Source organism: Cuculus canorus, chromosome 39 (genome assembly GCF_017976375.1).
Source record: "Cuculus canorus isolate bCucCan1 chromosome 39, bCucCan1.pri, whole genome shotgun sequence".
NCBI lineage: Eukaryota > Metazoa > Chordata > Aves > Cuculiformes > Cuculidae > Cuculus > Cuculus canorus.
The window spans coordinates 417020-429804 of record NC_071439.1 but is presented as its reverse complement, the minus strand read 5'-3'; the positions used below and the strand labels follow the sequence as shown (position 1 = coordinate 429804).

The 12785-nt window shown below is 60.5% G+C and overlaps 5 gene segments (V, D, J or C); 2 read left to right on the top strand and 3 right to left on the bottom strand.

Annotated features, from left to right (window-relative positions):
* Nucleotides 1-3948: 3948 nt before the first annotated feature.
* LOC128850123 (Ig heavy chain V-A1 region BS-5-like) lies at nt 3949-4512 on the bottom strand. The segment is given in 2 exon segments: nt 3949-4167; nt 4226-4512. Coding segments are annotated over 2 exon segments (499 nt in total).
* A 1051-nt stretch (nt 4513-5563) lies between these two features.
* On the top strand, nt 5564-7267 carry LOC128850122 (immunoglobulin heavy variable 3-64D-like). The segment is given in 2 exon segments: nt 5564-5882; nt 7256-7267. Coding segments are annotated over 2 exon segments (280 nt in total).
* A 440-nt stretch (nt 7268-7707) lies between these two features.
* On the top strand, nt 7708-8393 carry LOC128850121 (Ig heavy chain V region 914-like). The segment is given in 2 exon segments: nt 7708-8011; nt 8364-8393. Coding segments are annotated over 2 exon segments (334 nt in total).
* Nucleotides 8394-8536: 143 nt separating this feature from the next.
* LOC128850120 (immunoglobulin heavy variable 3-23-like) lies at nt 8537-9058 on the bottom strand. The segment is given in 2 exon segments: nt 8537-8547; nt 8773-9058. Coding segments are annotated over 2 exon segments (288 nt in total).
* A 1827-nt stretch (nt 9059-10885) lies between these two features.
* Nucleotides 10886-11553, bottom strand: LOC128850119 (Ig heavy chain V region 6.96-like). The segment is given in 2 exon segments: nt 10886-10927; nt 11268-11553. Coding segments are annotated over 2 exon segments (319 nt in total).
* Between the last annotated feature and the right edge of the window lie 1232 nt (nt 11554-12785).

Genomic DNA, 12785 nt, shown 5'->3' with positions numbered 1-12785 from the left:
GATCATAGAGGGGTTCTGAGGGATCATAGAGTGGTTCTGGGGGGTCATAGAGGGGCTCTGGGGGGTCATAGAGGGGCTTTGAGGGTCATAGAGAGGTCCTGGGGGTCATAGAGTGGTTCTGAGGGTCATAGAGTGGCTTTGAGGGGTCATAGAGGGGCTCTGGGGGATCATAGAGGGGCTTTGAGGGTCATAGAGGGGTTTTGGGGGATCACAGAGGGGTTCTGGGGAGTCATAGAGGGGCTTTGAGGGTCACAGAGGGGTTCTGAGGGTCATAGGGGGGTTCAGAGGGGTCATAGAGGGGTTCTGAGGGGTCAAAGAGGGGCTCTGGGGGATCATAGAGGGGTTCTGAGGGATCATAGAGTGGCTCTGGGGGGTCATAGAGGGGCTCTGGGGGGTCATAGAGGGGCTTTGAGGGTCATAGAGAGGTCCTGGGGGTCATAGAGTGGTTCTGAGGGTCATAGAGTGGCTTTGAGGGTCACAGAGGGGCTCTGGGGGATCATAGAGGGGCTCTGAGGGTCATTAAAGAGCTGCTCTGATTAATTAATTCAGCGTCTAAAAGTCATTAAGGAGCTGTGGAGGCCCTAATTAGGGTCTAAAGAGGCTCTAATTAATTAATTGGGTGTCTATAAGTGATTAAAGAGCTGCTCTAATTAATTAATGCCATTAACGCCTCTCCCCCTTTTCTCCCCCCTCTCAATTTCCCCCATTTGGGGTTTGTTTTTACCCCCATTGCCAAAAATAACCCCAAAAATCAGTTCCGAAACCCCAAAAAGGGCTTTTTGGAGCCCCACATTCGCTTTCGCTTTCGGGGCCTTCGAGCGCAGCTGCAGCTCTTAATTAACTCTTAATGAGGGCCACTAATGAACCTCATTAGGGCTCCAGAACCCCTCTGGAACCTTCCGGAACCCCTCTGGAGCCCCTCAGGATCATTCCAACCCCCTCAGAACCCCTCTGGATCCTTCTGGAACCCCTCTGGAGCCCCTCAGGATCATTCCAACCCCCCCAGAACCCCTCTGGATCCTTCTGGAACCCCTCTGGAGCCCCTCAGGATCATTCCAACCCCCCCAGAACCCCTCTGGATCCTTCTGGAACCCCTCTGCAGCCCCTCAGGATCATTCCAACCCCCCCAGAACCCCTCTGGCACCAAAAATGGAGGGAAAAGAGCCCCAAAATGGGGTTAAAGAGCCCCAAAATGGGGGAAAAGAGCCCCAAAATGGGGTTAAAGAGCCCCAAAATGGGGTTAAAGAGCCCCAAAATGGGGTTAAACAGCGATAGAATCTCCACAGCTCCATAAATGGTCCCAAAAATGAGGGAAAAGAGCCCCAAAATAGGGGGAAACCCTTCCAGGACCCTTCTGGGACCTCCAGAACCCCTCCAGAGCCACTCAGGACCACTCAAGAGCCACTGAGGAGCTTTGGAGGATCCGGAGAACCCCTCTGGAGCCCCACAGGACCCATCTGGGACCCTCAGGACCTCCTGGAGAACCTCCTGGGACCCCTCGAGGACCACCAGGACCCCTCTGGAGCCCTCCAGGACCCCTTTAGGACCCTCAGGTCTCCTCTAGAACCACCCAAGACCCCTTTAGAACCTTCCAGAACCCCCCCAGGTACCTCCAGGACCCCTCTGGGACCACCAGGACCCCTTTTAGGGCCTTCCAGGACCCCTTTAGGGACTTTCAAGACCTCTCTTGGACCCTCAAAACCCCTCGAGAGCCCCAAAGGGCTCCTGAAGAGGCTTTGAGGACCCTCTGGAGACCACCAGGACCCCTCTGGGACACTCCTGGAAGGCCCTAAAGGTGTCTCAGAGGATTCTCGAGGGGTCCTGAGGGTTCCAGAGGGGTCCTGGGGGTACCCAGGGTGGTTCTGGAAGGTTCTAAAGGGGTCCTGAGGGTCCTTGAGGGGTCCCAGGAGTTTCTCCAGGAGGTCCTGAGGGTCCCAGATGGGTCCTGGGGGGATCTAGAGGGGTTCTGAGGGTCCTGGAAGGGTCTTTGGTGGCCTCAAATCCATGGCGAGTGTTGACACCGGTGGGACCACCACCACCATAACCACCACCACCAGGATGAACACCACCACCATCAGCGTCTTTGGCGCAGTAGTAGGTGGCCGTGTCCTCGGCCTTCAGGTTGGTCATCCGCAGCGTCACCGTGCTCTGGCCGTTGTCCCTGGAGATGGTGAAGCGCCCCTTGACCGACGGCGCGTAGTAGGTGCTGCTGCCACTGGGGCTGCTGATCCCCGCGACCCACTGGAGGCCCTTCTGGGGCTCCTGACGGACCCACATCATCTCAAAGCTGCTGAAGGTGAAGCCGGAGCCCTTCCAGATGAGGTCCATGGACCCTCCAGGGCTTCAGAACCCCTCAGAGCTCCTCTGGACCCACCCAGGACCCCATTAGGGCCTTCCAGGACCACTCAAGAGCCACTGAGGAACCTTCAAGAACTCTCAGAACCCCTCTAGAGACCCCCAGAACCTGTCTGGGTTCCTCAGGACCTCCTGGAGAACCTCCTGGGACCCCTCAAGGACCCTCAGGACCCTTCCAGAACTTTCAAGACACTTTGAGAGCCCTCCAGGACCCCTCGAGGGTCTCCTATGAGCCCTTTGGGGCCTTTCCAGGACCCTCAGAACCCCTCAAGAACATTCCAGGGTCCTCAGAACTCCTCTAGAACCACACAGGACCTCTTTGGAACCTTCCAGAACCACACTGGATACCCCCAGGACCCTTCCGTGACCACCAGGACCCCTCAAGAGCCACCCGGGACCCCTTGAAGGCCTTCCAGGACCCCTCTGGAGCTCCAGAGGACCCCTCTAAACCCAACCAGGACCCCCCCAGAACCCTCAGGACCCCCTTAGAGCCACCCAGGACCCCTTTAGAACCTTCCAGAACCACCCTGGGTACTCCCAGGACCCCTCTGGAACCCTCAGGACCCCTCGAGAGCCCATTTTTGGGGCCATTTATGGAGCTGTGGAGCTTCTATCGCTCTTTAACCCCATTTTGGGGCTCTTTTCCCCGATTTTGGGGCTCTTTAACCCCATTTTGGGGCTCTTTTCCGCCATTTTGGGGCTCTTTTCCCCCATTTTGGGGCTCTTTTCCCCCATTTTGGGGCTCTTCTCCCCCATTTTGGAGCTGTTTTCCACCATTTTGGGGCTCTTTTCCCTCCATTTTTGGTGCCAGAAGGGTTCTGGGGGGGTTGGAATGATCCTGAGGGGCTCCAGAGGGGTTCCAGAAGGATCCAGAGGGGTTCTGGGGGGGTTGGAATGATCCTGAGGGGCTCCAGAGGGGTTCCAGAAGGATCCAGAGGGGTTCTGGGGGGGTTGGAATGATCCTGAGGGGCTCCAGAGGGGTTCCAGAAGGATCCAGAGGGGTTCTGGGGGGGTTGGAATGATCCTGAGGGGCTCCAGAGGGGTTCCAGAAGGATCCAGAGGGGTTCTGGGGGGGTTGGAATGATCCTGAGGGGCTCCAGAGGGGTTCCAGAAGGTTCCAGAGGGGTTCTGGGGGGGTTGGAATGATCCTGAGGGGCTCCCGAGGGGTTCCAGAAGGATCCAGAGGGGTTCTGGGGGGGTTGGAATGATCCTGAGGGGCTCCAGAGGGGTTCCAGAAGGATCCAGAGGGGTTCTGGGGGGGTTGGAATGATCCTGAGGGGCTCCAGAGGGGTTCCAGAAGGATCCAGAGGGGTTCTGGGGGGGTTGGAATGATCCTGAGGGGCTCCAGAGGGGTTCCAGAAGGATCCAGAGGGGTTCTGGGGGGGTTGGAATGATCCTGAGGGGCTCCAGAGGGGTTCCAGAAGGATCCAGAGGGGTTCTGGGGGGGTTGGAATGATCCAGGACCCCTCTGGGACACTCCTGGAAGGCCCTAAAAGGGTCCCAGAGGACTCTCGAGGGGTTCTGGTGGTCCTGGAAGGGCCATGGTGGGACCTGGGGGGGTTCTGGAAGGTTCTAAAGGGGTCTTGGGTGGCTCTAGAGGAGACCTGAGGGTCCTAAAGGGGTCCTGGAGGGCTCCAGAGGTGTCCTGGTGGTCCCAGAGGGGTCCTGGAAGGCCTTCAAGGGGTCTCTGACGGCTCTCAGGGGGTTCTGGAAGACCTCGAGGGGTCCTGAGGGCTCTCTAAAGGGGTCCTGAAGGGCTCCAGAGGGCTCCTGGTGGTCCTTGAAGGGTCGCAGGAGGTTCTCCAGGAGGTCCTGAGGGCCCCAGATGGGTCCTGGAGGGCTCCAGAGTGTCCTGGTGGGACAACATTACCACCATCACCATCACCACCACCACCACCAGCACTCTCTTTGGCGCAGTAGTAGGTGGCCGTGTCCTCGGCCTTCAGGTTGGTCATCCGCAGCGTCACCGTGCTCTGGCCGTTGTCCCTGGAGATGGTGAAGCGCCCCTTGACCGACGGAGCGTAGTAGGTTGTGCCACCACTGCTGCTGATGCTCGCGACCCACTGGAGGCCCTTCTGGGGCTCCTGACGGACCCACTCCATCGCGAAGCTGCTGAAGGTGCAGCCGGAGCCTTTGCAGATGAGGTCCATGGACCCTCCAGGGCTTCAGAACCCCTCAGAGCTCCTCTGGACCCACCCAGGACCCCATTAGGGCCTTCCAGGACCACTCAAGAGCCACTGAGGAGCCTTCAAGGACCCTCAGAACCCCTCTAGAGACCCCCAGAACCTGTCTGGAGCCCTCAGGACCTCCTGGAGAACCTCCTGGGACCCCTCAAGGACCCTCAGGACCCTTCTAGAACTCTCAAGACACTTTGAGAGCCCTCCAGGACCCCTCGAGGGTCTCCTATGAGCCCTTTGGGGCCTTCCAGAACCCCCAGAACCTCACTGGAACCCTCAGGACCCCTCCAGAGCCCCCCAGGACCCCTCTGGGACCACCAAGACCCCTCCGGAGCCCCATAGGGACCCCTTTAGGGCCTTCCAGGAACCTTCCAGAACCTCCAGGACTTCTTAAAAGCCCCCCAGGACTCCTCTGGGACCTTCAAGACCCCTCGAGGTCTTCCAGAACCCCTTCAGAGAACCAAGAGACCCTTTGAAGGCCCCTCAGGACCCCTCTGGAGACCACCAGGACCCCTCTGGGACACTCCTGGAAGGCCCTAAAGGTGTCCCAGAGGATTCTCAAGGGGTCCTGAGGGTTCCAGAGTGGTCCTGGGGGTACCCAGGGTGGTTCTGGAAGGTTCTAAAGGGGTCCTGGGTGGCTCAAGGGGGGTCCTGGGGCTCCTGGAAGGTTCTAAAGGGCTCATAGGAGGCCCTCGAGGGGTCCTCAGTGGCTCCAGAGGAGTCCTGAGTGTCCCAGAGGGGTCCTTGATGGCTCCAGAGGAGAGTTGAGGGTTCTCGAAGGGTCCTGAGGGTCCTTGAGGGGTCCCAGGAGGTTCTCCAGGGGTTCCTGAGGGCTCCAGATGGCTCCTGGGGGGCTCTGGAGGGTTCGTGGACATCTCTACAGGGGTCCTGAGGGCCCTCAATGAGTCCTGGAGGGCTCCAGAGGGGTTCTGGGGGTCCTTGAAGGGTCCTCAGCGGCTCTTGAGTGGTCCTGAGTGGCTCCAGAGAGGTCCTGGTGGTCCCAGAAGGGTCCTGGAAGGTCCTAGGAAGGTTCTCAGTCCCTGGTGGAGAGCGGCGGTGGCCTCGGGTCCCCTGGAGGGTCCATGGACCTCATCTGCAAAGGCTCCGGCTGCACCTTCAGCAGCTTCGCGATGTATTGGGTCCGTCAGGAGCCCCAGAAGGGCCTCCAGTGGGTCGCGGGGATCTACAGCAATGGTGGTGGCACCTCCTACGCGCCGTCGGTCAAGGGGCGCTTCACCATCTCCAGGGACAACGGCCAGAGCACGGTGACGCTGCGGATGACCAACCTGAAGGCCGAGGACACGGCCACCTACTACTGCGCCAAAGAGAGTGGTGGTGGTGGTGGTTATGGTGCTGGTGGTGATGTTGTCCCACCAGGACACTCTGGAGCCCACCAGGACCCATCTGGGGCCCTCAGGACCTCCTGGAGAACCTCCTGCGACCCCTCAAGGACCCCCAGGAGCCCTCTGGAGCCCTTCAGGACCCCTTTAGAGACCCCTCAGGACCCCTCGAGGTCTTCCAGAACCCCCTGAGAGCCCCCAGAGACCCCTTGAAGGCCTTCCAGGACCCCTCTGGGACCACCAGGACCCCTCTGGAGCCCCCCGGGACCCCTTTAGGACCCTCAGGTCTCCTCTAGAGCCACCCAAGACCCCTTTAGAACCTTCCAGAACCCCCCCAGGTCCCACCATGGCCCTTCCAGGACCCCCAGAACCCCTCGAGAGTCCTCTGGGACCCTTTTAGGGCCTTCCAGGAGTGTCCCAGAGGGGTCCTGGATCATTCCAACCCCCTCAGAACCCCTCTGGATCCTTCTGGAACCCCTCTGGAGCCCCTCAGGATCATTCCAACCCCCCCAGAACCCCTCTGGATCCTTCTGGAACCCCTCTGGAGCCCCTCAGGATCATTCCAACCCCCCCAGAACCCCTCTGGATCCTTCTGGAACCCCTCTGGAGCCCCTCAGGATCATTCCAACCCCCCCAGAACCCCTCTGGATCCTTCTGGAACCCCTCTGGAGCCCCTCAGGATCATTCCAACCCCCCCAGAACCCCTCTGGCACCAAAAATGGAGGGAAAAGAGCCCCAAAATGGGGGAAAAGAGCCCCAAAATGGCAGAAAAGAGCCCCAAAATGGGGGAAAAGAGCCCCAAAATGAGGGAAAAGAGCCCCAAATGGGGGAAGAGAGCCCCAAAATGGGGTTAAAGAGCCCCAAAATGGGGTTAAAGAGCCCCAAAATGGGGGTTAAAGAGCCCCAAAATGGGGTTAAAGAGCCCCCAAAATGGGGTTAAACAGCGATAGAAGCTCCACAGCTCCATAAATGGCCCCAAAAATGAGGGAAAAGAGCCCCAAAATAGGGGGAAACCCTTCCAGGACCCTTCTGGGACCTCCAGAACCCCTCCAGAGCCACTCAGGACCACTCAAGAGCCACTGAGGAGCTTTGGAGGATCCGGAGAACCCCTCTGGAGCCCCACAGGACCCATCTGGGGCCCTCAGGACCTCCTGGAGAACCTCCTGGGATCCCTCAAGGACCCTCAGGAGCCCTCTGGAGCCATCCAGGACCCCTTTAGGACCACTCGAGGCCTTCCAGGACCCCTCTGGGACCACCAGGACCCCTCTGGAGCCCCCCAGGACCCCTTTAGGACCCTCAGGTCTCCTCTAGAGCCACCCAAGACCCCTTTAGAACCTTCCAGAACCCCCCCAGGTACCCCCAGGACCCCTCTTGGACCACCAGGACCCCTTTTAGGGCCTTCCAGGTCCCCTTTAGGGACTTTCAGGACCTCTCTTGGACCTTCAAAACCCCTCGAGAGCCCCAAAGGGCTCCTGAAGAGACTCCCAGAACCCTGAGGACCCTCTGGAGCCCCTCAGGACCCCTCTGGGACACTCCTGGAAGGATCTAAAGGTGTCCCGGGGGACTCTCGAGGGCTCCTGAGGGTCCAAGTGGGTTCCTGGATGGTTCCAGAGGGTTCTAGAGAGGTCCTAAAGGTCCTTCAGGGGTCCCAAGAGGTTCTCCAGGGGTTCCAGAGGAACCCAGATGGGTCCTGGGGGTCTCTAGAGTGGTCCTGAGGGACCCAGATGGGTCCCTGGTGGCCTCCAAGGGGTCCTGAGAGTCCCAGAGGGGTCCTGGAAGGCCCCAAATGGGAGCGTTGAGGAGGAACCCAAGCGCTCTTCAACCCGGAGTGGGTGATGGAGAGCGGCGGTGGCCTCGTGTCCCCTGGAGGGTCCATGGACCTCATCTGCAAAGGCTCCGGCTGCACCTTCAGCAGCTTCGGGATGGAGTGGGTCCGTCAGGAGCCCCAGAAGGGCCTCGAGTACGTCGCGGGGATCGAGAAAGGGGGTTCCACCTACTACGCGCCGTCGGTCAAGGGGCGCTTCACCATCTCCAGGGACAACGGCCAGAGCACGGTGACGCTGCGGATGACCAACCTGAAGGCCGAGGACACGGCCACCTACTACTGCGCCAAAGGTGCTTATAGTGGTGGTGGTTATGGTGGTGGTGGTCCCACCGGCGTCAACACTCGCCATGGATTTGAGGCCACCAAAGACCCTTCCAGGACCCTCAGAACCCCTCTGGATCCCCCCAGGACCCATCTGGGACCCTCAGGACCTCCTGGAGAACCTCCTGGGACCCCTCAAGGACCCTCAGGACCCTTCTAGAACTCTCAAGAGTCTTTGAGAGCCCTCCAGGACCCCTCGAGGGTCTCCTATGAGCCCTTTGGGGCCTTCCAGAACCCCCAGAACCTCACTGGAACCCTCAGGACCCCTCCAGAGCCCCCCAGGACCCCTCTGGGACCACCAAGACCCCTCCGGAGCCCCACAGGGACCCCTTTAGGGCCTTCCAGGAACTTTCCAGAACCTCCAGGACTCCTTAAGCGCCCCCCAGGACCCCTCTGGGACACTCCTGGAAGGCCCTAAAAGGGTCCCAGAGGACTCTCGAGGGGTTCTGGTGGTCCTGGAAGGGCCATGGTGGGACCTGGGGGGGTTCTGGAAGGTTCTGAAGGGGTCTTGGGTGGCTCTAGAGGAGACCTGAGGGTCCCAAAGGGGTCCTGGAAGGCCTTCAAGGGGTCTCTGGGGGCTCTCAGGGGGTTCTGGAAGACCTCGAGGGGTCCTGAGGGGTCTCTAAAGGGGTCCTGAAGGGCTCCAGAGGGCTCCTGGGGGTCCTTGAGGGGTCGCAGGAGGTTCTCCAGGAGGTCCTGAGGGCCCCAGATGGGTCCTGGTGGGCTCCAGAGTGTCCTGGTGGGACAACATCACCACCAGCACCATCACCACCACCACCATAAGCGTCTTTGGCGCAGTAGTAGGTGGCCGTGTCCTCGGCCTTCAGGTTGGTCATCCGCAGCGTCACCGTGCTCTGGCCGTTGTCCCTGGAGATGGTGAAGCGCCCCTTGACCGACGGCGCGTATCTGGTGGTGCCACCACTGCTGCTGATCCCCGCGACCCACTGGAGGCCCTTCTGGGGCTCCTGACGGACCCACTCCATCCCGAAGCTGCTGAAGGTGCAGCCGGAGCCTTTGCAGATGAGGTCCATGGACCCTCCAGGGCTTCAGAACCCCTCAGAGCTCCTCTGGACCCACCCAGGACCACATTAGGGCCTTCCAGGACCACTCAAGAGCCACTGAGGAACCTTCCAGGACCCTCAGAACCCCTCTGGAGCCCCCCAGAACCTGTCTGGGTCCCTCAGGAACCCATGAAGATCCCCCTGGGGCTCCTCAAGGACCCTCAGGACCTTTTGAGAACCTTCAAGAACCCCTCTGGAGCCCCTCAGGACCCCTCGAGGGTCTCCTATGAGCCCTTTGGGGCCTTCCAGAACCCCCAGAACCTCACTGGAACCCTCAGGACCCCTCCAGAGCCCCCCAGGACCCCTCTGGGACCACCAAGACCCCTCCGGAGCCCCACAGGGACCCCTTTAGGGCCTTCCAGGAACCTTCCAGAACCTTCAGGGCTTCTTAAGAGCCCCCCAGGACCCCTCTGGGACCTTCAATACCCCTCGAGGTCTTCCAGAACCCCTTCAGAGCCCCCAGAGACCCCTTGAAGGCCCCTCAGGACCCCTCTGGGACACTCCTGGAAGGCCCTAAAGGTGTCTCAGAGGACTCTCGAGGGGTTCTGAGGGTTCCAGAGGGGTCCTGGGGGTACCCAGGGTGGTTCTGGAAGGTTCTAAAGGGGTCCTGGGTGGCTCCAGAGGGCTCCTGAGGCTCCTTGGGGGGTCACAGGGGGTTCTCCAGGGGGTCCGGAGGAACCCAGATGATCACCAGGACCCCTCAAGAGTCCCCTTTGAGCCATTTCGGACCTTCCAGGACCCCTCTTAGACCTTAAGGATCCGTCCAGAGCCCCCAAAGACACCCCAAGAGACCCCCAGAACCCATCTTGAGCCCCACAGGATCCCTATAGACCACCCAGGAATCCCCGGGACCCCCAGAACCCCTCTGGAGCCCTCCAGGACTCATTGAGGGCCCTCAGGACCCCCGTAGAGATGTCCACGAACCCTCCAGAGCCCCCCAGGAGCCGTCTGGAGCCCTCAGGAACCCCTGGAGAACCTCCTGGGACCCCTCAAGGACCCTCAGGACCCTTCTAGAACCCTCAACTCTCCTCTGGAGCCATCAAGGACCCCTCTGGGACACTCCGGACCCCTCTGGAGCCACCAAGGACCCCTCGAGGACCTCCTATGAGCCCTTTAGGACCTTCCAGGAGCCCCAGAACCCCCCTAGAGCCACCCAGGACCCCTTTAGAACCTTCCAGAACCTCCCTGGGTACCCCCAGGACCCCTCTGGAACCCTCAGGACCCCTCGAGAGTCCCCTGGGACACCTTTAGGGCCTTCCAGGAGTGTCCCAGAGGGGTCCTGGTGGGCTCCAGAGGGGTTCCAGAAGGATCCAGAGGGGTTCTGAGGGGGTTGGAATGATCCTGAGAGGCTCCAGAGGGGTTCCAGAAGGATCCAGAGGGGTTCTGGGGGGGTTGGAATGATCCTGAGGGGCTCCAGAGGGGTTCCAGAAGGATCCAGAGGGGTTCTGGGGGGGTTGGAATGATCCTGAGGGGCTCCAGAGGGGTTCCAGAAGGATCCAGAGGGGTTCTGGGGGGGTTGGAATGATCCTGAGGGGCTCCAGAGGGGTTCCAGAAGGATCCAGAGGGGTTCTGGGGGGGTTGGAATGATCCTGAGAGGCTCCAGAGGGGTTCCAGAAGGTTCCAGAGGGGTTCTGGGGGGGTTGGAATGATCCTGAGGGGCTCCCGAGGGGTTCCAGAAGGATCCAGAGGGGTTCTGGGGGGGTTGGAATGATCCTGAGGGGCTCCAGAGGGGTTCCAGAAGGATCCAGAGGGGTTCTGGGGGGGTTGGAATGATCCAGGACCCCTCTGGGACACTCCTGGAAGGCCCTAAAAGGGTCTCAGAGGACTCTCGAAGGGGTTCTGGTGGTCCTGGAAGGGCCATGGTGGGACCTGGGGGGGTTCTGGAAGGTTCTTAAGGGGTCTTGGGTGGCTCTAGAGGAGACCTCAGGGTCCTAAAGGGGTCCTGAAGGGCTCCAGAGGGGTCCTGGTGGTCCCAGAGGGGTCCTGGAAGGCCTTCAAGGGGTCTCTGGGGGCTCTCAGGGGGTTCTGGAAGACCTCGAGGGGTCCTGAGGGGTCTCTAAAGGGGTCCTGAAGGGCTCCAGAGGGCTCCTGGGGGTCCTTGAGGGGTCGTGGGAGGTTCTCCAGGAGGTCCTGAGGGCCCCAGATGGGTCCTGGTGGGCTCCAGAGTGTCCTGGTGGGACAACATCACCACCAGCAACATAACCACCACCACCATCAGCACCTTTAGCGCAGTAGTAGGTGGCCGTGTCCTCGGCCTTCAGGTTGGTCATCCGCAGCGTCACCGTGCTCTGGCCGTTGTCCCTGGAGATGGTGAAGCGCCCCTTGACCGACGGCGCGTAGTAGGTGGCACCACCATTGTCCCAAATCCCCGCGACCCACTGGAGGCCCTTCTGGGGCTCCTGACGGACCCAATACATCGCGAAGCTGCTGAAGGTGAAGCCGGAGCCTTTGCAGATGAGGTCCATGGACCCTCCAGGGCTTCAGAACCCCTCAGAGCTCCTCTGGACCCACCCAGGACCACATTAGGGCCTTCCAGGAGCACTCAAGAGCCACTGAGGAACCTTCAAAGACTCTCAGAACCCCTCTGGAGCCCCCCAGAACCTGTCTGGGTCCTTCAGAACCCCCTTGAGAACCTCCTGGGACCCCTCAAGGACCCTCAGAACCCTTCTAGAAATCTCAAGACTCTTTGAGAGCCCTCCAGGACCCCTCGAGGGTCTCCTATGAGCCCTTTGGGGCCTTTCCAGGACCCTCAGGACCCCTCAAGAACATTCCAGGGTCCTCAGAACTCCTCTAGAACCACACAGGACCTCTTTGGAACCTTCCAGAACCACCCTGGGTACACCCAGGACCCTTCCGTGACCACCAGGACCCCTCAAGAGCCACCCGGGACCCCTTGAAGGCCTTCCAGGACCCCTCTGGAGCTCCAGAGGACCCCTCTAAACCCAACCAGGACCCCCCCAGGACCCTCAGGACCCTCTTACAGCCACCCAGGACCCCTTTAGAACCTTCCAGAACCACCCTGGGTACCCCCAGGACCCCTCTGGAACCCTCAGGACCCCTCGAGAGTCCTCTGGGACACCTTTAGGGCCTTCCAGGAGTGTCCCAGAGGGGTCCTGAGGGGCTCCAGAGGGTCCTCAAAGCCTCTTCAGGAGCCCTTTGGGGCTCTCGAGGGGTTTTGAGGGTCCAAGAGAGGTCCTGAAAGTCCCTAAAGGGGTCCTGGAAGGCCCTAAAAGGGGTCCTGGTGGTCCCAGAGGGGTCCTGGGGGTACCTGGGGGGGTTCTGGAAGGTTCTGAAGGGGTCTTGGGTGGCTCTAGAGGAGACCTGAGGGTCCTAAAGGGGTCCTGGGGGGCTCCAGAGGGGTCCTGGTGGTCCCAGAGGGGTTCTGGAAGGCCTCGAGTGGTCCTAAAGGGGTCCTGGATGGCTCCAGAGGGGTCCTGAGGGTCCTTGAGGGATCCCAGGAGGTTCTCCAGGAGGTCCTGAGGGCCCCAGATGGGTCCTGAGGGGCTCCAGAGGGGTTCTCCAGATCCTCCAAAGCTCCTCAGTGGCTCTTGAGTGGTCCTGAGTGGCTCTGGAGGGGTTCTGGAGGTCCCAGAAGGGTCATGGAAGGGTTTCTCCCTATTTTGGGGCTCTTTTCCCTCATTTTTGGGGCCATTTATGGAGCTGTGGAGTTTCAATCGCTGTTTAACCCCATTTTGGGGCTCTTTTC